A 25,810-nucleotide genomic window follows, 5' to 3' on the forward strand; every position below is an offset into this window, starting at 1 on the left:
ACAAAATTTACAAAATATACTAAAATCTAAGGAAAAATTTGATTTGGGGTAGCTGTGTAGGTATGGTATATTATATGTATATTTATAAACAGAGAAGAGAGGGTGTGAAGTTGTATTGTCCTTGGAGCTTGCTTAAGAATCTGAGCAAAACCATCCTTATCAAGCCCTAATGGATGCTAACTCCAAAATGAAATCTCTCTCTACCTGTCTTTTTCTCTCAGCTTAGCTATATCACCCTGTGCCCTCTGCTTTCATTAAGAAAAATGATAAGGACCCTTATAAACAAACTCATCAATAAATTAAAAACCATTGTAATGTAAGAATCGTAAGCCAGTAAAAAGCAGTTTTGTGCCACACGTAAAGTGGACCTAATCTACTGTGTGATGGCAACGCGCTCGATTCATCGGACGGTGGAGAAAGAGGTAGTGGAAATTTCGAAGAAAAATGGGAGAAACCTTAAAGGGGATCATGCAATGGAGAGAAAGATGGGGTTTTCACAATCACAACATTGCCACGTGTCGAAAGATGAAGTGGGTGAGGGTTTGATTTCCACCTGACTTTTTCGGCTTTGGGCAATCATGTGAACTAACCTTAAAGAAGGTGAACCCTCGTAGTCGTAGGTACTTCGTATGTTACATACTGCATTTACCTAACTATCCCCGTCCTTTCTAGATCTTACATTATTTGTTTTTTAAAATTGTAAATACCCAAGGAAAATGGTCGTTGAATATTATTTTTACTACTCTACGTTGATAATGGTTAATATAATTTTGGATTTACAATTTGTATTACATGATATAAAAATGATGTGTAAATACCTTTGTTTATTATTATGAAACAAGGCCAATGAAAGGATTTTTTTTTTATCAACATTAGGAGAATAGAACTTTGTCTCATTCTAAAGTTATGATAATTTGACAATAAAGTTATACAAAGACTTACAATAATATTTATAACTAACTAAAATGATAAATGAAAAAAATATTTTTATGAAATCTGTCATAAAAATAATTCTTTTTTATCAATATCAAAGGCATCTTTAAGTCGATAGTCAAATTTAATTAAGACAAAGATCATTGAAGTGAATTTTACCTTTTCAAACAAAGTTTTCTTTTTTATATATATGATTTAAAGTCGAATTCTTATCAACATTCTTAAAAATTACAGTCATCTATTAATTAAATTGGACTTTGTTAATTAGTAACATAAAAAATGTTTAATTTGAGATGAAATCATTCCAAAATTAAAAACTTATAAACATCACCTAGATTTATCTGTTTAATTCGTTAGTCTAACTTGGTTTTTTAGTTTTCTGTTAAACAGAGAAGACATGAAGAGACAAAAAAAAAAAAAAAGAATACGTTTCTGCTCAAAGACTCGTGCTGGAGTTGAAATGGAAATGGCAGTGTAACCCCTCTCTACTTTAAATTTAATAACAAACTCTTCTTTTTCATTGAAATACGTTTCTCTGGAGAGTAATTAACGATATCTTTACACTTACAAAGTTGTTTGGCATTGTGCTAGAGAAGATATAGTCTCATACTCTCATGTGAAAATGACATGACAATTGCGTATTACGCAACTACCTTTTAGAATTTGTATCTCAAAATTTCTTTGTATTTAACCTTGTTTCTTAAAACCAAGATAAAAGTGTGTCGATGGCCATAACTTTTACTGAAAATTGCGAATAATAAAACCTTAAATTCCACCATGCCCTACCTTTGAAGGGGCATTTACTGAATGCCCAGTTTGCACATTTAACTGAATTAGAAGAATTCTCAAAAAGGTTCAAGATCGTGTTGTGTTTCACATGAGGAGGGAAAAACGTACTCCTATCAACTAGACATGTTATTTACCATTGCAGCCAAAACATGCTCTTCAAGGGTTATAGTTCTTGATACCTTGTTTTGTGGAAAATTTTGGAAACCAACATGATGTATGGTTCTAATTCATGACATGCCAAATTAGTGGTTAGTCAGAAGGTTACTAGTGTATGTGTGATGCTTGTATACATAAAGCAAATCATAAAATAACAACTCATTTAACTTGAAGTAAGAAAACTTTAGCCAAATATGCTTTTTGGGCATTAATACCCGTTTCTTTTAGTTAAATATGTTATAACTGGTTAATATTTATCTACCATAATTTTTTAGACGATTAAGTAAAACCAAATAATTCAATCCTTAAATTATAAAATTCTCTCAATTTGATCTTATATGTATTTTTAATTCATTCAACTTATTCTAATTTAGACCTTTCATGCACCCTTCAAATTCAGCACAATATATAAATGGAGCCAGCAGATGAAGTTACATAGCACTTCCCTTTTATTTAACCAAAATAATAAAGAAGAACCAAACTGATCGAAACGATATGTATCTTTTTGAAAAGACCAAAAATGAATTTTCCTCTTTGAAAATCACGGTGTTTTTTTTTATCAACATGGTAATAATCATGTATCAAATTCCTAATATCAGCTAGTTTGCGCTGTAATATTTAGGAAAAGAAAAAATGAATGTGTCAATTAAACCACGTCAGGTAAAAACAACAGTAAGCCATTGTTCATTTCTTTTCCCGCAAAGAGAAATGAGGATTTATATAAAAAAGAAACAGTTAGAAATTTGGTCAGCATGATTACACATAAAAATAGACGTTAATTAATAACCTCTCAATTTTTCAGTTTTTTTTTTAACTATCCTTAAAAATGCACGATAGTATATGATACATACTAGGTCTTTAATGTAGTGAGGTTTTAGTAGAGCATGAAGTGGTTGTTGGCAGATGATTTGTGAGTGCACACACATTTCTAAATTTCTTCTGTTTTCTTTGTTTTTCAGAGTGTATGTCTTTTAGGCCTTATGCAAAATTGAAGGTGTGATTTCAATATCCCAGCCACTCTAATAAAAAGCCCTATGCAACAACAAGCCATGCTTTGTTACCTTTTATTAATACTAAAATTAAATATTGTGCTATTTTTGTAATTCATCAATTACTTTGCTTTTTCTTTTAGTTATAATTTTACCTATAAGATACTTTAAATATTTTTTTAATAAATATATGTAGATATCTAGAAGTATCCATAAGTAATAACAAACCTGTTCAACGAATATCAACGTGGGTATGAAATAGATATTTATTATCCATAGCCACTCTATCCCTTTTGGCATTCCTGAGGGAGTAATCGATGGGAACGTGAGGAAAGCAATTGATTGTCTGCAGATTTTTTGGAAGACGATGTAGGCATTTTTTTAGATAACATCTATATTTATTAAATAACAGTTGTTTAAATAACATATATCTTTATTCCTCCTTTTAATAGCGTGGAAAATAAAATATAACAATTATCAACAGTCATTTTTTGTGACGCCTTAGTACTGCTATCAAAAGTTAAATATATTGCAGTAATTTTAGGCTAATAAATCATGAAAAAATATATCTGAAAATATAGCATGAGAAAAATCAGAAAATGACACATCAATTAGATCAATTTTCTTTTCTATTCGAAATTAAACTATTGGTATATCTCAAAAAATGCCGTTGTATATATGAAGCAATTTCCAGTCAACTCTTTAAATGCCCTCAAAATTAAGAGTATATATACTACCCCTTTGGATTATTACCCTCTTTGATGTATACTCCTAGTGAAGCTTGGGAAAGAAAAAGTGAGAACTGGGCTGGGCCATGGTCCTATTTTTCTTGCACTGGAAGACATGTCCTAAAGGGGGATTGACGTGAACAAACTGCATATGGGCATGCATATTGAATCATATTTGAATGTTGGTGTGTTGAGCAGAGGAGGAACAGTGAAGTGAACAATCTCAAGTGTGATACCAAATCCGAGATAGAAACCTCACAGGGACCAGCACATTGCATTGGCATTATATGCATGGGGGCACATCAACACTAGTACATGGCCACCCCTCAACTATGATAAATTCAGGAAAACAGTACCCTTTTTTTTTGTTCGAGAGAAAAACAGTACTTGAAGTGGTCCTATGCTACAGGAACTGGCTTGTGGACCCTTGATGCCAATCAAGTGGATATTAGCTTAAACCGAAAAGGTTATTGTACTACTTTAATTATTGACACGCCCATGTTTCTTCCTCCAAAGATCGATCGATCGATCGAGAGAGAGAGAGGGAGTTCTTTAACTAGTATGATGAATTGTGACTAGGGCAAATTTTTTTTTCTTAAACAGCAAAAGAGAAAATTCATTAAGGGGGTATGAGAAATATCCTTACCTTAGTACTTCAACTTAATATGGATAACGTTTAGTAAATTTAAAATTTTTGAGAAGTGGTGTTATACTCCAACAATTGATACAACATTGACATATAGAATCAACCGTTTAAGCTTGGCTGTTGAAGTTAAAGACTCAAGTTTTCACATATTAAACCCTTATTTCAGTTATTTGTTCCACGGTTAAAAAATTAATTCTCTTGATTTTTAATATAAAAGCACACATTTTAATTAAAATATATAGTTTAAATTAATTTATAAATACATCTCAATTTTATTCCACGTTTCAAAATTAATTTTACTTAATTTTCAATCAAATCGATACTAAGTCACATCGAACGAATCGTACTACTGAAATTGGACTTCAAATAAGAATAGTATTCCTTTTATAATAAATTCTTACGCATTTTTTTCTGTATATTTCTTTTATCATATAATATATCTTAACACTTTTTTTTCATTCTCATATATCTTTGGCTATAAGAATTAATGTTAGAGATTGGGTGAGAGTGTATATTTCTTTCCCAATAAAATCCCAACGTTCACTAGCGAACATGTCACCACTCTTGATAAAAATTAAGTTAAATGCAGAGGCAAGGGTACAAGGTAATATTGGATGGATGATCAAACGTTTTTTATGAACATAATAACCTGATGTTTGTGTTATAACCAATATGATTATTGTGATCTGTGGTGTACCAGTGGCAGCCCCTTGAATCCGCCATTCTTTCATGTAGTCACTAGTCACACCTTATTAAACAACCATAAGTTTTAAGTATATTCCTTTTATCATGTATTTTTTAATAATTGTTTTAGTATTTTTATATTATAAGAATTGTTTTTCAATTTTTTATAGTTTTTTAGTTATTTTTAATATAATGTAATAATATTTTTAAGACTCGCACTTAAAACCATTAGAGACTAAAGAAATTTATTTTTTAGTTCACTAAACCCTTATTCTTTAAAATAATTTAAGACAATATAAGTTGTAGCTAAAAAATGTTACTAAATGAATCCTTCTACTCTTATACTTAAGAAATATAATTTGATTTTAATATTATTTAAGTAATTAAGTCGTATGTAATAAATGTGAATTACTTACATTATAATATTTTTTTTATACTCATAAAATAAAATTCAAATATTATGTTTTGAATAAATGGATCATATTCTATAACTAAAACTTTAATTTTCTCTCACTCACTTTTTGTCAAAGTTTAAATTTCTCTCTGAAGAGAGGATATGATATATACAATTAAAAAAGCACTTGTGATATCTGTGCTTGAGATATATATCCGTGTGTTAGTTTAAATTGTTTAAACAAGATCTTATAATTATACATTACTTTGCAATAATAGACTGTTGTAATCTAAAAGTTATATATATAAAAACTTGAAAAATTACGAGACTCGATTATTTTTCCTTTCTTCTCTAATAACTGCACCTTAGTTGGACTGTGCAGAGATCCAAATCCCTGGTACTTTTGATTGTGACTAAGGACCACCTATGCATGCACCTTTATTTCAATTCATCATCAATCATAGTGGGTCACTTGGTGTGGCTTTAATCTGTGAATCTGTCCAACCAGCAAGATTTAATCAATAGTAATACCAATGGTATCGTCCTTATTTCAAGGAACGGAAAGGACAGTGTAAAATTGTTTGGTACGTATTAACAATTCCATGATGTATTTGGATATGAGATATATACGTTAATACAGCAAATATTGATACACTAACGCTATATTAATTTAGTTTCCATTGCCTTCACTGCCAACGCCACCGATAAAGTTAATTATTAATTACACCATCGTCATTATAAATACGAACATTTTCATTGTCCTTATATCCTCGATCATCATGCCATCACTACCAATATTACAGATGATCAGTTATGACATTGCATAACAACCATCTATCGTCACCTTGCAACATTTAACTTTAAAATTACGATGGTGGTAATACTAAAACTACGTGCTATGCAATTGCCATAAGATGTATATATTGTGCGAATATTCTGTGAATATATCAATGAATTGCACTGTTAAAATGGATGAAAACTGGCTAGCATTTCAGCTCTAGGTAATGTCACATCACTACACAAGTCTCGTATATACTCTAAATATATATATATATATATATATATATATATATATGATACATAATTGCAAAATGATAGACATAAATCAATTTAAAAATGAAGTTTGTAAAGTTTAAAAATGACTGGTGTTCTCCAATTCAAATTGTTATTTTATCTCCATAACCATTGCTAATTTTAATTTCCAAACTGAAAATACCAACATAAAATGACAATTTTGATCGAATAATACTCATCATATGGTATTGAAGTTATTTAAAAGAGAGAATAAAATTGATACAGGAAGGGAGGTGGAGAAAAGTGAAAAAGTCAATGTGGAGAGGAAGTACAAGAAGAAAGTTGGTTTGATTAAAAATGGGTGAAATGAGGAAAAATGGTAACAAGAAAAGAGAAGGTAGATGAAAGGAAAAGAAAAAGAATAGAGAGGGATGTGGGGGACCAAGTCACAGAGACCAATGGTGATGGAAGAAGGAAAAGAAAGAGGAAAAGAGTTGAATGAAGAGGGGCCATAAGCACTTAGATGTGTCAGATTCTTTGCCAATTGAAGGCGAACACAATCTGCGTCAACCTTAATAACACGTACACCTTATTCCAATTTTGGCATTACCCTTTAAATAACTCACCTTATCATCACATTATTCATATTTCATATTATCACATACCAAACGCCCACCCAACACCCTTTCTTTCACATTGCAATATTGCATTGCCTCTTCCACTTCCTTCCTTTACCAATTCTCATACCACTTTGTAGGATGTCACGTCACTAAACACAGCCTCTAAACCTAATCAAATTAAGTTTCAACCCCAAAATTATAACTTATAATGCTAAAGAATAAAACTATTTTAACACTTGGTTAATATTTATTTACTTATCGTATATAAATTATACTATATATGTTTGTGTATGGTATATACACCAAAATTGTGTGTTAAAATATATTTATGTTTGAATAAATTTGACACAGAATCAAACGCACTTTAAAATTCTCAAATGTATATATATTTTTCTGTAAAATCACTTCTTTTATCACTAATTGTGACTATACGATTTGTAATTTGCCTGTTAAATATTTAGTTAGAGACTACGAATATAATTTTTATTGTTTAGAAACTATTAGATGATGATGTGGTTTGTAAATTTGCGATATGTAAATTGAGTAATGTTATAAATTTTTATTAATGTATCTTTCTAATATTTTATAAAGTTAAGTTTTTATATTTTAAAATATAAAAATAGATTGAATATTTTTTATTTAATAAAAAAATTATTAAAAGATAGTATGAAAGAATTTAAAATTGTTCGTCTAAATTTATTTCTTTCAGTTCACGTCTCTTGATTATAAGAGATGAATGATTGATACGTTACAAATACCTTTTCGGGGTAGTCAATGACGATGAGAATAAAGATACTCCGAGTGCAAGTAACAACTAGTTTTCTCTCTTGTCCACCAATTATTTTTGCCAAATTAAAACGAAAATACAACTTTTTTTATTTGAATTATTAAAAAAACATTATAATGACATCATACATCATTATTTTTTATTTTTTATTTTTGATATACACACATCTTAACAATTCTTTCTTACTATAAAATTAAAGAAACACAATTTATATTAATGGTACAAGTATTTTCCTATATTAAATTCATTTAATTATAAGAATATGTTTTTACAGTGAGATCTTGATGTAATCATTTAGGGCCATTATGTTCTTTAAGGCGTCCCACTCGTACTGACTATGGATTTTAAAATACGTTAAAAAAATTGTAAATATAAATTCAAAAAAATAAATTACAGCTAATGACTAACTTCCATACATAATATAATCTATTCTAAAAACTAAACTAAGGTATTGTTTAAATATAGAAACTCTTTCAAATATTTTATTTTATTTTATTTTTTCCCTTTTAAATACAATTAATTCTCATTTTTAAAAGAGTACATCGGTTTTGAGTTCATATCTTATTTTAATTTTCCTTTTAATTAAGGATATCTGAAAGTCTCAACTACCACAGAGATAAAGAGCAGAATATAAAATGTAACTGCATATGCCCCACAGGGTGCAGCTCTATTATTGTTTCCACCACAGAGGACCCAAAAATAAAAGAATTAGCAAATTTCTAGAAGCCAGCCATAATTAGAATTTAGAAAACCTAATTTGGTATTTGGATATAAATTTGTATCAATTATGTCCAATTAATTATGAAAATATAACACATATTAATACTTCATCACAACCATGCATGTGAGAGGTCATATGCATATAAATTCTTATTGAATAAATGAACTTGGGTATGAGACCAAATCCTTTTATATAGCAAAATACAAGCCAATTAACTTGCAGCTGATTAACCTCTGATGAGAGTGCCATTGATGACTTTTATGAGTTAGAGAGAATTGAATAGAAAATTCTCAATGATTAAACAAAATTGTTCACTTCACGTTAATGGAGATCCAATGATGGAATTGAAACTAAGCTTTAATGAAAGAAGGAATGTCATTGACCCGTCTATATCAGTCATGTGATGAACATATATAAATGAGCTGGTTTGAAAATAAGCTTATTTGCCCACAATATGTTACATCTCATACAATTTGTCTCCACTCAGCTGTGTCCCTTTAGCAAGTCAAAATTACATGCATATGATTTGATACTTGTCACGTTTCTTTATAGATCTCATAATTACTCAAACAAAGCTCAGAGTTGGAGCATTTGAGCAAATTTAAACATGAAACAAAATTTCTGTAAATTGAGCTATAAGCATGAGCATTTAAAAATATTTGATAAAAACGTTGAATCATATTTTAACATTAAAATTATAATTTGTAATATTAGAAAGAATTTGTGTGAGTGAAGGAGAAGAGGTGAATTGGGTTGTAAGTCAGAAGTGATGATAAGACCATGTGGCAACATTTATGTGCATTAATAAGTGAGTCTTGGAGTGGTGGAGGCTTATTATTATACAGATGACACATGCAAGCCGTATGAATTTGTCATATCCATTATATGCAAGTCATTCTCAGCTTCCCCGTAATTAGGAGCAAACAAAGGGTTCAAATCCCCATGCATAAAGGAATTCGTAAGCAACGAGTAAAAGTGTCTCAATAATGCAATATTGAGTCCAAACTTCATTATGACTGAATCTACCATGTCAACCACAATCTATCAGTTTACAAACCCACCAGATCTTCCCTTCACCTTAATGTTTCATGCACAAGACTTTCTTCTTTTAAAAATCATAACATGTATTCCAACATAATTTTTAATTAAATCTTTTTATTTATTAATCAGTGTCTTTAAGACACTAGTCAACAAGATTTATATAAACAAAAGAGAATTCAGAATCAAGGCTTTTATGAAAAAAACTTAGAGCCATATGTATTAGGAATAATCAATATATTGTTTATAAACTAAATATTACACTTCTTATTTTGATATTGATTAGATTTTAGGTTTCATCATATATTTTTAGGACTTTAGCATTTATCAAGTATTTACTCTGGGAAATTAGTTTTGGGAAAAACTACAAATGGGCTTCAAATTTGGTCCATACAATGGGCTTTATTGTAAAATGGTTTACATTATAATGGGCCTAATTGGTGATCATAGGAGGGTTCAATCACTATGGTTATATCAGTATCAGTCCATTAAGAAAATTGGATTCATCATATACTAACTATATAATATAGCACTATTTCGTTAAAGTAGAACATTAATTACTCAACTTTTTAGAATGCTAAACATTATGGAAAGATATAAAAAGAAAGCATATTAACTGAAGTTCTGACTCTTTCAACCCCAAGCCCAAGGTGACTTTAGAAAGCCCAACTATTTTTCACAAAACTATATTCAATCAAATAGAAAGACCAACGAAAAAATCTATACAGAAATAAATTAAATTTTTCTTAGCAATTTTCATTAATTGTGATGATGCTTATTCATTTTCAAATCGTAATTAACATATATAATTGTTCATTATACTGTGGTACACGATAGCTAGGGCAAGAATAAATAGCATAGCACACAAGTATTGTTTGGTTGGATTCGTAAAGCCACGTTTTGGCGTACCAATTAGGTGGATATAAGTCACGTCGCATTTTAACTCTATCTTTTCTTTGTACATTTTCCATTAACAAAATTAAATTCCTTCTGAAGTTACTCCTTCGAATATTTCCCCCACAACAATAACACACAGAATATCATACATCATTCCGAATATGAGTTAAATTAAATTCGTTTACACTAAGCATTTTTGTGCTCATTACGCCATACATTCCTAGCATATCAACCTAATAATTTGATATACATATATAATCTAAGAGGCAAGATCTTAACTGATATTAAATATAAATTAAATGTAAAAAAATCCTTTCTATATTAAACATAAAGTAGTATTTTAAAATGTTAAGTTATATACCTACATACTTGTCACTGTTTTTCTACTTTAGTATCTCGCATACGTTGAATATCTAACTCGTTATTGTTGATTGTTAACTTAATTAATTGATGATAAAGAAGTATATATATTGTAAAATAGTTATTATTTTACCCGCGTTGAGCATGTACTTGTGTTTTATATTTTAATTAAAATTTTATATAAATTTTACAATTTAAGTTAAGTTTTTTTCCCTTTATTATAATTTTATGTATTATATTATGGGTGTGTTGTATCTTATGAATGCATAATATATTCTCTCTCATATTCGTGTTGTGTTTTCGTATTTGTAATTTAAGGAGGGTTGGGGAAAGGGGAAGATTACGTTGGCATGCGATTCTTAAATGAAAGCAACTGATCGAATAACTTGTACCTTACAACTAACATACCCAAATTGCCCGAATAATAAACTTGAATACTACTTACTAGCCCTTACAAGTTTCTTAATTTCGCATACATATGGACATGATCACACCTCTGTATTTGGCTTCAAAGCATAATAGGGAAAATATATATTCATCGTGTACATATATATATATATATATATATATATATATATATTTATATACATACACAACGCATTGTTTTATTCAAAGTACATGAATATTGATCATGTCTCAAGATGATATGAATATGAAGCCAAATTGGTGAGAAAACATGTGAGGTTTAATGGCCTTTTTTTGATTTTTTAACGATTCGAAAAAATCAGCTGGAATTAATTTATTAAATAAAATAAACTCTAGCTATAGTCTTAGACCATTGATTTGGCACCAAATCTTATTCTGATCACTATCTACAGTAGTATGTATATTTTTCCTGTAACTTTAAATTAAGTTAGCATTAAGTTTATTTCACTTTCATTCTTTGGCAATCAAATCCAACCTAAGAATCTGGGCACAGACTGACGCCACCTACACCACCTCATTCTCTTTATACAACTATAAATACACGTCCTGCATGCCATTTGAATAGCAAAATAGTTGTTTGTGTTCCTCCATCATTTCCTCTTAAAATTATTTGCAAGTTTATTAGTATGTGGAGCAAGATGTTATTCAAATTGAACTGTATGAAACACGAGTGAAGTTGATAGTAGTAGTGTGACAGTGCATGGTGAAAACTTGGTTGTTTTGCCAAACTGTAATGTTTGCATAGAAGAAAACAAACAATGTAATTGTGACCATATTATTGTCACAGAAGGCGCCAATCATGATGCTAACGCCAACAGTTCTTTTACTCATGCTGTCATCAACATGGTGGGGATGCTCATAGGTAATTAAAGTTTCCATATGCTTCAATTGCACACAATAGAATGTAAAATCAAGTTATAATTATTAAGATGTCCACGTAAGTTAGAAAAAGAGTAAAAAACAATACTTTTTATAAAGTTTAAGAAAACTTTTCATAAGTTAGAGTTAATTTTATGATATAGCTATTCATGTGTTTGTTATTTTAAATTTTCAGTTTAGGTATATAGCTCTACATATACTTTTTCTCTCTAAATGCATCCCCTGTTTATAAGAGTCGAATCTTTTCACATATGTGATCGTGTCTTTCAAAATTTGTAATTTGATATTTTCTGTTGAGTGTGCTCTGATCAGCTTTGTAAGTTTATTTACTTTTCCCTGCATGGATACGGGATTAACGTTTAGAATACCAAACAGAATCCAGAACATATATACCAAAAAACTCTTTAGAGTAGTGTATCTAAGATTCGCAAGGTCACTATTTCTGTTTCTAATCCACTTGGTGTTTGTCCAAAATTGGAGATTCCCACCAACAAAATAAATTCATCAAATTACTCGATCCAAATCAATTAAGATAGAAAATACTAACAAATTATTCAAAAGTTTTGAAATTTTTATATTCCCTTATCAATTAACAGATATGTTCAACTACATATTTTTTGAAGGTTTGGGGCAATTGTCAACTCCATATGCTGTAGAAAAAGGAGGGTGGGTGTCTGCATTCATGCTTATAGGACTTGGAGTGATGTGTGCTTATTGTTCTCATATACTTGGAAAATGCCTTAAAAAGAATCCCAAGTTAAGAAGTTTTGTGGATATTGGGAAGCATGCATTTGGAGCAAAAGGAAGATTAATAGCTTCAACATTCTTCTACATGGAAATTTTCATGTCCCTTGTTTCCTACACCATCTCATTGCATGACAATTTGATCAAAGTCTTTTTGGGGACTAATTTGAAGTTGCACTTGGCTAAATTTTCTTCATCACAGCTCCTAACAGTAGTGGCAGTCTTGATTACCCTGCCTAGTTTGTGGATCAGAGATCTATCTTCCATATCTTTCCTTTCCACTGTTGGTATTCTCATGTCTCTTCTTATTTTCATGTGTGTAGCAGCCACTGCAATTTTTGGAGGTGTCAAAGCTAATCATACCATACCTGTCCTTCAGCTCCATAATTTTCCATCAATTTCTGGCCTCTATATCTTTGGCTATGGAGGACATATTGTTTTCCCTGATTTATATAAAGCCATGAAAGACCCCTCAAAATTTACCAAGGTATGTGACTATATGAAATTTTATAGACTTGTCAACTTAATAAAAACATTCAATTCAACATTTGGAATAGGAGGTTAATTAACAAGACTTCAATCATGAAGTAGTAAATTCCCACTTTATTATATATAAGATAAAATGTTAAAGCATTTTTATTATAAACTCTTTTGTTTGGAAATTTCAGGTCTCTATTGTGAGCTTCACAGTGGTTACAACAATTTATACGACATTGGGGTTCATGGGTGCAAAAATGTTTGGCAATGATATAAAGTCTCAGATCACTCTTAGCATGCCACCAGAGCAAATTGTGACAAAGATTGCTTTGTGGGCAACCGTGCTTACACCCATGACCAAATATGCACTTGAATTTACACCATTGGCAATTCAACTAGAGCATGCACTTCCAAGTGCCATGAGTGGAAAGACAAAAATGATAATTAGGAGCTGCGTGGGTTCACTTTTGCTTTTGGTCATTTTAACACTTGCTCTTTCAATTCCTTACTTCGAGCATGTGCTTAGCCTCACTGGTTCCCTTGTTAGTGCGGCCATTTGTTTAATTTTTCCATGTGCTTTCTACATGAAGATATGTTGGGGTCAAATACCAAAGCCTCTCTTAGTCCTAAACATGTCTCTCATCACATTCGGGTTTATTCTTGGGGTGATGGGTACCATTTCCTCCTCAAAGTTACTATTCAAAAATTACCAATCACATAACTCAACTTGAGCCACTTGGAATAATTCATGAGAGATCCTTATATATAATATTAGACCTATATATGTGTACCACTAAATCTTGTAATGTTATACGAGTCGTGTATGGCTATGTATGTGATTCCATGCATGCATAAAGTAAAGCAACAAATCTATATTGCTTATACTACTCGTGTCGATTCCAACTTATCTGAGGGTCATTGGAGGATCCCTGCAACTTAGCTTGAATGTTTACAAAATTTATTCCAGGCTAATATTCTGTGAATGTGAAAAGGAACTGTTATATAAACCATGATGCCAGAAACTTGAGATTACCATATATCTCTATTGAAAGTAATATAAACCACCGTACTTATGGATAGCAATAGTTATATCTACTTTAAAATCAAGGATAATCTATGTTGGTATTATAAGTTCAAGCACTTATTCTTGAAAATGAAATAGCTAATATATGTATACTCGTTCTCTTTTTTGTGCAGTGATATGTTTTCTTTATTTTGTGTTCTTATTTTATGAATTTTTAAAATTATGTTAAATTAATATAATTTTTGTAATTGATAAATCAACTTTTTTATAACAGGAATATTGGCATTGATGCATACACTCAATCACGGCAAGAAGTGCAAAATTCAATGCTATATATGCAAATTGTTAAGAGATATGGAATCTCATTCTTATATCATATACAATCAATAAAAAGGTGACTAAACAAATATGGTATCTCATGCTTAAATCAAAGAAATGAGAGTGGAATTTTCTGTAAAAAGAAAGGAAAGAAGAAGAAGAATAAATGAGATTGGACCCGTTGGTTGCAAATTTTTAATTTAAATGATTATAACATTTTACAAAGTATTCAATATTTTTATATTTTTGCGTTGGTATCAAAATGAAAATTCTCAAATGAAATGACTTCAGTAAATTAATGTACCACCAAAGTATAAAATCTATTTCTAGTCTTACTTAAACTTGCCCATGTTAGTACAATACTTATCGAAAATCAACACAATATCTGAAGTTAGTCGCTTATCTCTATTTTCAAGACCATCAGTAGAGGTTTTAAAATTGCTGGTTGTAATTAGTTTAATACGTTGCACTTGAAAGGAAGTGTTTGTTATTATGTTTATGTATCTATTGGCACTTCTATTCAAAATAATTTTAATAAATTAATTATAAAAGTATTTTAAACAAAAATTATTTAAATAAAAATAGCAATAAACACATAAGAATAACAATAAAGTATGAGTCAGGTATTTATACTGATGTCTAGAAATAAATCTTCCAATGAGTTGGGGTTATAGATTAAAAGAAAATATGTTATTATGTAGTACAATTGATTTAAACTTTTAACGATGAGTCAATGAACTTGATTAAGGTAGAAGTTACGTTGGAAACACTATTCATTGGACATTATTTGCTTGTATAATTCTCATATAACTTATATATCCACATTAATATTGAATTAGGTTCTGGACGAGTGATTAATATTATTTTGTATTAATTTTTAAGCATTTGTCATATCACCAAAAGCTCTCTCGATGCTTTAGATGTCATGGTTATTTCATTCAATCTACAACTTACATGTTGAAGTTGACTTTCTTAGGCTCCAAAGAATCAAACCTTACGTTTGAGAGAGAATAATTATTGGTTCATATTCCATGGATATTCTCTTAATGTGAATGTTTAAACAGGCACAGCCAACTAGATATAAATATAACACATGCTTATTACAAAAATGGATCCTCCACCCTTTGGAACAAGTTGCAACAGCTGTAGTTTTATAATAATCAACAATTCGTATTCATTGAACCATGCTTTTCATAATATTTCAGTAGATGAAAAAAATAATGTCAGGTTCTCAACAGTTCTGAAAAGCACTGAATGTTGGTCCTATGTTATTATGACATGCATGGGATAAATGAACCGCATCAAACTTTTTATTTATTTAATAATGAGTGCATTAAACTGAAATGATTGCAATTATCCTGGAAAGATGCCCCTCAACTTTTAATTTATTTAATCACAATTTAAAATAATCTATACACCCCAAATAATATATTATTCTTCGTCACTTTTAAATAATAAATCGAAACATAAAATTAATCATCCCTATCAATTTAAGAATGATTTTTCTATCCTATACATCGGGGACATAAATTAATGGGTTAAAATAAATAAATTTTATTGTATCGGAAACTTTATATTTTTCAAGTCATTAGCTTGTATATCTAACGCATAAGATAAAAAAAATCAATTTAAGAAAATTAACTATACAACTTCAAAAATATAGATTGTTACCATTTTAATTTTATACTTTTGAAAGAAAATATATCTATAGTAGTATTCAATTCTTGAACTATATAGCTATCAAGAAATTTAATGATTTTAAAAGAACATAGTACTTGGTTGTTAAACGTTTTAATTTCATTATTTTAAAAATTAAAAATTTGAAAATAAATAACATAGGAGCTGTTAATTGTACCATGTAATATTCAAATACCAATGATCCTTAGAAAATACTATAGAATGTTAGATTATTAGATAACTTTTTTCAGGTCTAGCACATTCACACATGTAATCTGACAACAGAAATATGTTTGCTAAAGCTTTTAAGAAAACACAAAGGTATGCCAATGTAGGAAACTGAGTCATAAGTCATAGACCATGCCACATATGTCGGTGTTGTACTATATCCTGACTTGAGATAACTGGATTCTCAAAATAACAAAATTTTATGACAAATATAGCTTTTTTTTTCAAAAATAGCTCTACGAAATTACTTTCTCTAAATAATTGATCTCTTTAATACGTTAGAGAAACAACTAACAACATGAATGTTACTCTGCGAATTTTTTTTATTAATTATTAATAATACTCAGTTGCCCATCATACTTTTATTTATTGTAGATATTTTCCAACATGATTGATTGCGCTTTAAGAACTTGAACTGTTAGTAAGCACTGCCAACGACATGTACATTTGCCCCGTAGAATGGATGAATGTGATAATCATGATCAATATTTCAAAATATTTTTTTTCCCTTTTTTCTATTTTCTTTTCTTTGATCTCTTCATCTTGGTCTATTGATCGTGCATACTATAGCACGTCGTTTTATTGGAAACGACAGGATGGGTTCTACTTTACTATTTACTACCAATGAAGATTGAAACTAGCAGCCTGCATAAGAGGGTGTGCAAAGTAAGCTCCTAATGTTAGTGCAGTAATTGTCAAGTATGGCACTCGAATAAACTCCTTGTAGAAATCTATCGGCAACTTTTGTCGGCCATCAAGGATTGCTGCAAAAGGGACAACACTTGTTCGATTCTTGACTAATTCAAAATCATTTCCATATCTTATAGCCAATCTCCTGTCTCCATTCCAGACACCAAATAGATGATGTGCAATTAAGCCAATTGAAGCTGCAACAGCCACAGAATTTCCAATCCAAACCGTATGGGCAAGACACCATATAACCTGACCAACCATCTGAAGAGCAAATGTCAATGAGATAAATCTGTCTGAAGCAAAAGCTAATGAGGGAAGGGGTTTAGAGTGCATAAAACACAAAGTTCTCCTAGTATATGAATAATTCTATATCCTTCTAACCATTCCTCTTAATAATTCTCCTAATTACTAAATGAAAAAATATTTGTTTTTTTTAATGTTCACATGATGTTAAATCTAGTTTTTCATTTAATAGTTTATTAAGAATTATGAGGAAGTTTTAAGAAGATATAATATTACTCTTAAGATAGTCTTACTACTCCAACTCTGTATGAAGACCATAAAAACCACAAAGATGCTGAAATCTTCATTGTCATATTATGGCCAGTTAGAGCATTAGATTTATACCTGTGGATGCCTGGTTATTCTTATGATGCCAGTTTCCCATAGATGTAATTTAGGCTTGTCAACAGCTGCAATCTCTAAAAGATTGAAAGTTGAAGGATATAGGAAAAAGAAAGAGATAAAATTAGAAAGCCAAACAAGTTGATGAATGCCAGGAGTGCTCTGGAGCTGCCAGAGTTGAAGTCCATCATATCTGTGGTTAATAAAATACACCTGCATCATGACCCCAAACAAATCAAAGTAATTTAGTACTCAAAGTTTTCCTCTGTCGCAACAAAATGTCCTCTAAAACGAATAAAGTTTTTGGTTGTGTAGAAGGAGTAGTAACTTACTACAGTACTAACAGCCAAAGGTAGTGATACCCCTGCAAAAAGTACACGGAAGGCTCTTACTCCAATGACTTTCTCGCCACTGTCCCGGAGGCTAGCCAAGCCACTGTGGACAAAGGCAAATATGAAAATCAAGACCAACATTACCACCTGCAGAAAACCATGTCAAGAGTCAGTTGCAAATCAAGTACCATTTCAGCTTTCAGATAGTTCATTTAAATGATACTGACAATTAAACAACCGATACTGCTAAAGAAAGTAAATATCAGCACATGAACTGTGTTATAGAGGATGTGTAACTACAAAGCAAGCACCTTCATGATGATATCAAGCCAATGTGTAAAAAAGCAGAGTTACTGCTACTTTACATTATACATGGTCCCAGTCCCACCCACTTCTCAGTTCAGCAGGCTCCTAGAAAAAAAGTTGATGGTACTATGTTGTTTCCTTTTGGTCATGATTAGTCCTGCCAAGTTTGCACTATTTTCACTTGCAGAACGTTGTAGGTTTTCAGGGAAGTTTATCTCCTCTCACTGATACATTTTATTGTTAATTTTTTCTTCTTTTTTCCTAGGCAAGTTAGCATATTTTTCAACAATCCACCTTTGCACTTTTTGTTAAGGAAAAACAGAAATTAACAGTTGATGAAGAATAAGAAAAAGTTTGATTAAACTTCTTAACAAAAATTTATAAGGAGAAAAAATAAACTTCAATCCATCTTTCATTTTCAGTAAACATTCCCTTCTTTGAATTATTATTTTTTAAATGAGATTAGTAAAATGAAAAATTATCATGTAAATTAAATTTCTTGGAACAATCTATTAATATTTATGACTAAAAATGAAAAGTCAACCCACCCTTCCTTTTCAATCAAAACTCACCCATTCGCCCTAAAACACCCAAATTTCAAAGAAAAAAAAAGTTATCCGTTTTATATACCTGGTTCATAGAAATAGAACACACAACATATGACAATACAAAATTCTAAAAAATTAAGGAAATTGTTAAAATAAATGGAATGAGTAAGACCTCGTGAGAATCGGAAAGGGTTGAAACAGCGTCAACGAAAGCTTTGCCAAAGCCGGTTGAATTATCAATCCACGCCACATTGAGAACATAAAGAACCACTCCTAAAATTGCGGTGAAATAGAGCCACGAAGATATTCTCTGTTGCCCCAAATCAAACGACGCAGAGTCCTCGCCCACCATCCTCGAATCATTCTCACTGTCACTTTCAGTTTCTCTAATTGAAGTATGGGCAACGAACTTGCGAGACCAAATAAGGGGTTTTGAATTGGAACGTCGCAAATTGAGGAAGCATTGGCAACTTCGTTTAGTTTTGGAAATTGAATTCAAATTAGAGGAAGCGGAAAGGGATGGATGATAGGCATAGGTTGAACACGAAGAGGTTGAGAGCACAACAGAGGCCGCCATAGCTAATTTCTTTCGCCTCTGTTAGCTCCTTGTCCGAAGAAGAGTACTTTCACGTTCAGTGAGAAAAACGACAAACAGAACAAAACTAAACTTATTATAAAATATAATTTTCTAACATCAACATGATTATATTAAATTACATTAAAATCATGAGTAATATTTCACTAATTAAAAAATAATTATAAGTTTACCAGTTATATTAAAGTTACAAAAGCTTCATGTTTCATAGAATAAATGCAATTATATTAAATATTTTATTATTATTATAATTTGACTAGAAAATACTTATAGTAAAAAAAAGTTATAAAAATATAATACTTTTATTTTTATTATTAAAAAAGTGTAATAATACATTCATTAAATTTTATTATTAATAATTGCTTAAATTTAATTATAAGACTTAAGTTAATATTTTTAAAAATTTAATAATTGTTTCATACTTAAAAATTTACAAAAATATATTTTTTTTAAAAAGGTGATAAGATAAAAAAAATGGTAATAAGGTATCCTTAAAAATAAAAAGAAAGAAAAAGAAGACTATTGTTTTCCCTTTATTTGGGCCTTGATTCGTTTTATGTTAATTTTAAGAAAAGTTAATCAAGGTTTGCTTGAATCATCCTAAAGCATAGGTTAATCCATAACGAGGAGTGTTGAACATTGATTAGATATAAGATATTTCTTTCACCCTCACCAAAGGTTGGTTTGCTAATTATAGATTCAGATTCTCGTGTATTATTTAAGGCTCGTTATCTAGGTAGATTATGTAAAAGGGCTACCAAACCTGTGTAATTTCTTGTTAGCATATTTAGGCTCAAGCCCTTATTTATTGATCATACAAAAAAAAGTAAGCACTCATCATATCAAAGCATTCATTATATTTAATTGTGATTTATGAGAAACTAAATAAAAAAAGGTGACATAATATAAATGATGCATGAGAAAATTAGATAATGGAGAGAGTTTCTTTGAGATGTGATCTTCTCCACCATCAGCGGTTTTATTCCAACTGCTTTAGGTTACTATAACATTTGCAGGCCCACAGTCATGATGTGTCCCTTTAAATCCAACTTTGAGTCATTATAATTGTAATGCTAATACAGGTAGATACATCTCAATGTTTCAACCAATCAATCTTGCATTACAACAAACCAAACTATCCTCTTAGTCCAAGTTTGGGAAACAAGGCTCTAAATTTGGCATTAAGTTACCAATCAACTTTGAAACAAGAAGCTTCTCCGTGTCTTTTTCCCTTAAGAGTTCACGCATTCTCTTCTTGGGTGGTTTCTGATTCCAAGGTTGAACATGTCTGGTGCTGTGGGAACTATTTCCTCCACAAACTCTCATTTGGAAGAAGAGCTTAAGAACAAAGAAACAAACAACAAAGTAGGTGGGGAGCCACACAAGCTTCCTCATAGTGATGGTGTCAACTCTGATGATGCTGAAGAAACTGAGCCAGAGGAAGATGATGACTCCAAGTTGGAATGTGAAAGAGAATTGGATCTTGGCCCTCAATTCACCCTCAAGGAACAGTTGGAGAAAGATCAAGTAACATGTTCTTTCCCTTTTAGTTTTTCAAATGTTTTGTTCACACCCTTGATTTTGAAGCTGTCTTTTGATCAAAGTTTTTTACTTTTGTGTTCCAAAGGATGATCAAAGTTTGAGAAAATGGAAGGAGCAACTTCTGGGAAGTGTTGATATGTCTGTGGTTGGAGGTGGTACTTAGTTTTTCTCTTCAAACTCATTGTGGTTTTCACTTTTTATTTCCCTCTTCTAGACCAATTCTATAATGGTTATTTCACTGGAGATAATGTGACATTCAACACTGATTAGGACATTTCCTCTTCATTGAAAGCTCTTGCTGAAGATGGCCCTATTGTTTATATCAAAACACTACATGTACATTAATATGCTTTAATTTTTTGTTTTGAAATTAAATTAAATTAGCAAAGCCTTCCGCTGGAATCAAATTGTTTGAAGATGAAAATTTTCAAACATGGTTTGTTTAAGTAAGTTTCATTTTAGCTCCTAATTAATTTTTGAAGGCCCTGAAAATATGAAAGCTTTTCTGTTGAAATCCAGAAAGTAAAGATCCGGAGGTGAAGATGCTGAGCCTCACTGTTACATGCCCTGACAGACCTGACCTCACCCTGCCAATTCCGTTTACTAATGATCCTAAGAAAAGTCTCTTCATCCTTAAGGAAGGAAGCAAATGCCGTATGAAATTCACCTTCACTGTCTCCAACAACATTGTTTCTGGTCTCAAGTACACAAATGTTGTTTGGAAAACTGGTGTTAGAGGTGAGACAAGACTCCTATTTTGTGTTTATTTTGATTAAATTCTGTTTGAGTAAATTTCTCTTTGACTAATTAAATATCCATACTTTAACCGTCTTAGTTACATGAATTTCTTGTAACAGTGGACAGTAGAAAAAAAATGGTGGGAACCTTTAGCCCCCAGAAGGAACCATACACATATGAATTGGAAGAAGAAAGTATCCCTTCTGGCATGTTTGCTAGGGGAACCTATGCTGCTAGAACCAAGGTAAAATATTCAATCAAACTTAGAAAGTCGGCAGTTTGTAGATGGAATACTCTTGATTGATGAGTAGAGAAGTTTTTAAATAGCTATGATCCACGTTTACTTTAACGCTGTTAGTTATATATTTTGTGTTGGATTCATATTTAAAGGTTTTTCAACGTGAATCCAAACACATACTCACTCAGTTTTCTTGCTTCAGTTTGTAGATGATGATCGAAAATGCTACTTGGATGTGAATTACTACTTTGAAATTCAGAAGAATTGGGCAACACCTCAATAAGATTTTAACTTGAGAAACTACTTGGAGAATTATCTTTCTCTGTCATCCTGTGTCTTTCTGGACACATTTGAACTCAACTTGTTTATCAAATCCAGTTAGCAACATAGTTCACGTGCATGCTATATGCTAGTGTTTCACCCCCCCCCTCCCCCCGCTTTTCTCTCTTTTGTGTGGTTTCTTACTTCCTTTTCCTATTTCAATGTCCAGAGCTGACAAAAAAATTCTCTCTAATCTTGTGTGTCAATTGCATGCATTATGATAAAAATGCCTTCAAAGAGTTAATTTTTATTAGAATGTGAAGGGTGAAAGAGATGGGATAGAATTAGATTAGATTCCATATGGAGAAAGATAAACAAATGGAAATCAGCAAGTAAACTTAACTACTGCCTAAGCTTTCTTAAGCAAATGGCCAAAAGGTTTCTCAGTACTTTGGTGGTCCAAAAGTTTTTCTCATATGAAGGCCACATGCACTTTACTAACGGCTAAAATCAGAAAAAGGAAAATAAAGGAAAAAGCAGAACTTCTTAAGAAATTCATATTGGGACCCCCTGCGGTTATCATGAACGTAAATTTTAGTGTTGGAAATTGTCATTTACAACATTTTGCGTGATTGGAGATTGTGTTTAGCTTTCTTTTTCAAGTGCTTGAGTAATTTGTCAATCTTCGATGTGTATAAATGGAACTGAAGTAACTCTGGTTTAAGAGAAATCGTCCCACTACTGAGATGACCCATCTTGCACCCCACAATTTTTAAAATTTTTTTTTCAACATTTCATAATAATGAAATCGAATCTAGACCTATTTACTAACTGTACTCTCTTGTATCCAAGTAGTGTGTGCGTGTGTGTGTACTACTTTTAACAACATAGTTTGAAATATACCAAATGAAGTTACTTTGAAAAGTTTTATACCTCTTGGTTTGAGTATGTAATCATCAATTGATGTACCGTAGGTTAAGTTTAGTTAGTTCAGGCTGCAAGCTTAATTGTTCTTTTAAATGTCATCAAATAACCCCACTTTGGTTAGAACAATAATGACCCTGAAATCGAGTATTGAATGATCAACTTCTCATTTTCCGATCTTACACACTTCTGTTAGGATTCTATTAAGTCTAGGCCAATTCATTTTGAATAAAAAATCATGGCGGTTAAGAGCATGATGGTGTAAGGTATAACGAATGTCAGAATGCTAGCTATGATTCCACACATGGGGTGAGGGACCTTGGCCAGATAGAAAGCGTCACCGAAAACCATTTTTTTTGTAGTACATTTGTGTTCCCAAAATAAAAAGGAAAATTTTAAAGGTATACATACACTTAAATTCAGAAATAAATACTTCATCAGAGTAAGTAAACTACAATTAGTAAGTGACACATGTATACCTTGCTAAACGTTAATACCCAACAAAAATATCAAATCCAAGAGAATGTACCTTGAAATTCATTAGCAAAATATCTTTTGTTATATTTTAATTTCTTTTTTTAAAAAAGTAAGAATGTATTAATCTTTTAGCTTAGTTTAAAATGCATATAATCTTATTTTAAAATGCATATAATCTTATTCTACTAACATTTTAGTTGCTTACTTTAAAAATAATCTTATTTGGAGAAACTTTTTCTAAATTATATGCATGCTACCCTATATGCATTGGACTATCATTATGTGCATGCCCTGTAGTCCTTGATGCCTTCTGCGTGTCCCTTTTTTATATCCTGCAAAGTGCAAACAGCCCCCTTGTGTTGCTGTTTTCACTTGTTTATGTGCTTTTGGTAGATAACAAGCTTTGTCATGATGGCAGAACAACCATTCTCAACAAAAACTAGTTTGAAACAATAATAGCAATAATGGCTCAATAGAATTATGAAGGTTTGACGATTATGTGGAATTTGAATGCAGCCAAGTCTAATGTAAGGGTAACGGTGTTCCCTGGCAATCTTTTTTATCATTCCCATCATAATAAATTAGTAATGTTGTCGGGTATCTAATAATTTGACCCAAGGTGAGCAAAGGACATTCTTTTTACCTTAACTTTCTTTACAAGTAAAATTGCATATTTACTAATACTAATGATTTCAAGAATCAGAAACAATCCATGCAGGAATTGCAGTTGGATAGCAATCAATATTGGAAAAAAAAATTTGGCAAAGGAAAAGAAACTTATTTGCGACTTTCTACAAACTTCAAATTTTTGAAGGCCCATAATTTTTAAATACATAATATCAGAGGTAGTTAAAGGAACAACACTGATTAGTAGTAATGAAGCAGATTGCGACTCTAAATGAATTTTATTATATTAGTAAAAGTATGCTTCAAAGGTAAATATGAAAATAAAAATAAAAACAGGGTTTTTGTTTTTGTGCAAAGACTCACTTCTTATGCACTTATGTTAAAAGCTACCTTGTATGTTTTATTAAAAATTTTATTTTTAATAGTTAACGTATAACATTTATATTAATTATTTATATTTTATTAGGCTCAATAGAAGTGATCTAATTTTAAAGAGTCTTTAAATTGTTAATTAAAAATAATATAAATAAAAGAATATGGGTTCAACAAGTGGAGACTAGATTTGACCTATTAGAAGTTAGATTTAAAATCATAAAATTGATCATGGTCCCCAATATACTAAAATAATAATATGTCTATTTGTGTCACCATCACAATAGAAACATCAAGTCCTGTTAAGGAATCCAATAATTTTGACTGAGGAAGATCATTGCACTAAAAAACTATTCGAATATCATTATACAAAAGACTATTTCGCTGCAACCTCTGGTTAATGTGGATAGATCTAGGTATTCCTATAACTTCCTATTTTTATTTGATAATCTGACACAATAGTTTTTAAATTTTATTTAAATTTCTATATGGTTTAAGAGCAAAATTTTTAACATGTTTACCTTAGTCCTTATTTATATACCTAATTATATGTCAAAGTAGGCTTATAATTAATTAATATGGTTGATGTTTCCTTCCTTTATCTCCATTTTATTTCCTTAAAATTTTGGCTAAATGCATGAATTTTATGGAAGCGAAGATCAAGTTTGAGTTTGACTAACAAACCAATGGTCATAGGAAGTGGGTTTGACAAACATTGCATGGCGCAACCCAACTCTAATGAGTCAAAGTCAATAGAGGGTTCGTCGATTTGGTGTGCTTGCAAAGATTTCCCAATTGACCAAAACAAAAATGCAAGTTTTTTACTGGATATTTTGTTCTCTGTGTTTGGTTTATGCTGCGGCCATGCTAGAACCTAGCTTATTAGGGTTATGCTTCAACACATAGCCCCCAATTTGTATAGGGCCATGCAATACCCACATTTATTTGAAACGAATTGGGTTTATTGGAATTAGGGTGGAAATAATTCAGGCAGATTGTAGGAA

The 25,810-nt window shown here is 30.9% G+C and overlaps 3 protein-coding genes across 4 annotated transcripts; 2 read left to right on the forward strand and 1 right to left on the reverse strand.

Annotated features, from left to right (window-relative positions):
- The first annotated feature begins 383 nt into the window (after positions 1 to 383).
- Positions 384 to 14,013, forward strand: LOC113851317 (amino acid transporter AVT1H). Its single transcript, XM_027481782.1, has 4 exons — positions 384 to 534; positions 11,970 to 12,044; positions 12,685 to 13,292; positions 13,474 to 14,013. The coding sequence occupies exons 1-4, from the start codon at positions 384 to 386 to the stop codon at positions 14,011 to 14,013; spliced, it is 1,374 nt and encodes a 457-aa protein (XP_027337583.1).
- Positions 14,014 to 16,756: 2,743 nt separating this feature from the next.
- On the reverse strand, positions 16,757 to 22,256 carry LOC113849302 (15-cis-zeta-carotene isomerase, chloroplastic). Its single transcript, XM_027479107.1, has 5 exons — positions 22,246 to 22,256; positions 19,205 to 19,694; positions 18,179 to 18,325; positions 17,850 to 18,059; positions 16,757 to 17,483 (listed from the first exon to the last, which is right to left on the reverse strand). The coding sequence occupies exons 2-5, from the start codon at positions 19,607 to 19,609 to the stop codon at positions 17,148 to 17,150; spliced, it is 1,098 nt and encodes a 365-aa protein (XP_027334908.1). The 5' UTR covers positions 19,610 to 19,694; positions 22,246 to 22,256; the 3' UTR covers positions 16,757 to 17,147.
- On the forward strand, positions 20,769 to 22,568 carry LOC113849303 (rho GDP-dissociation inhibitor 1-like). 2 transcript variants are annotated; one of them, XM_027479108.1, is made up of 5 exons: positions 20,769 to 21,154; positions 21,255 to 21,324; positions 21,689 to 21,907; positions 22,027 to 22,151; positions 22,348 to 22,568. In XM_027479108.1, the coding sequence occupies exons 1-5, from the start codon at positions 20,912 to 20,914 to the stop codon at positions 22,426 to 22,428; spliced, it is 738 nt and encodes a 245-aa protein (XP_027334909.1). In that variant the 5' UTR covers positions 20,769 to 20,911; the 3' UTR covers positions 22,429 to 22,568. The 2 variants fall into 2 exon arrangements, with proteins under 2 accessions (XP_027334909.1, XP_027334910.1); XM_027479109.1 differs by having other exon boundaries at positions 20,772 to 21,154; positions 21,255 to 21,321.
- Positions 22,569 to 25,810: the final 3,242 nt, after the last annotated feature.

The sequence above is a fragment of the Abrus precatorius genome, unplaced genomic scaffold (assembly GCF_003935025.1).
Source record: "Abrus precatorius isolate BTA unplaced genomic scaffold, Abrus_2018 Scaffold9, whole genome shotgun sequence".
NCBI classification, from domain to species: Eukaryota; Viridiplantae; Streptophyta; class Magnoliopsida; order Fabales; family Fabaceae; genus Abrus; species Abrus precatorius.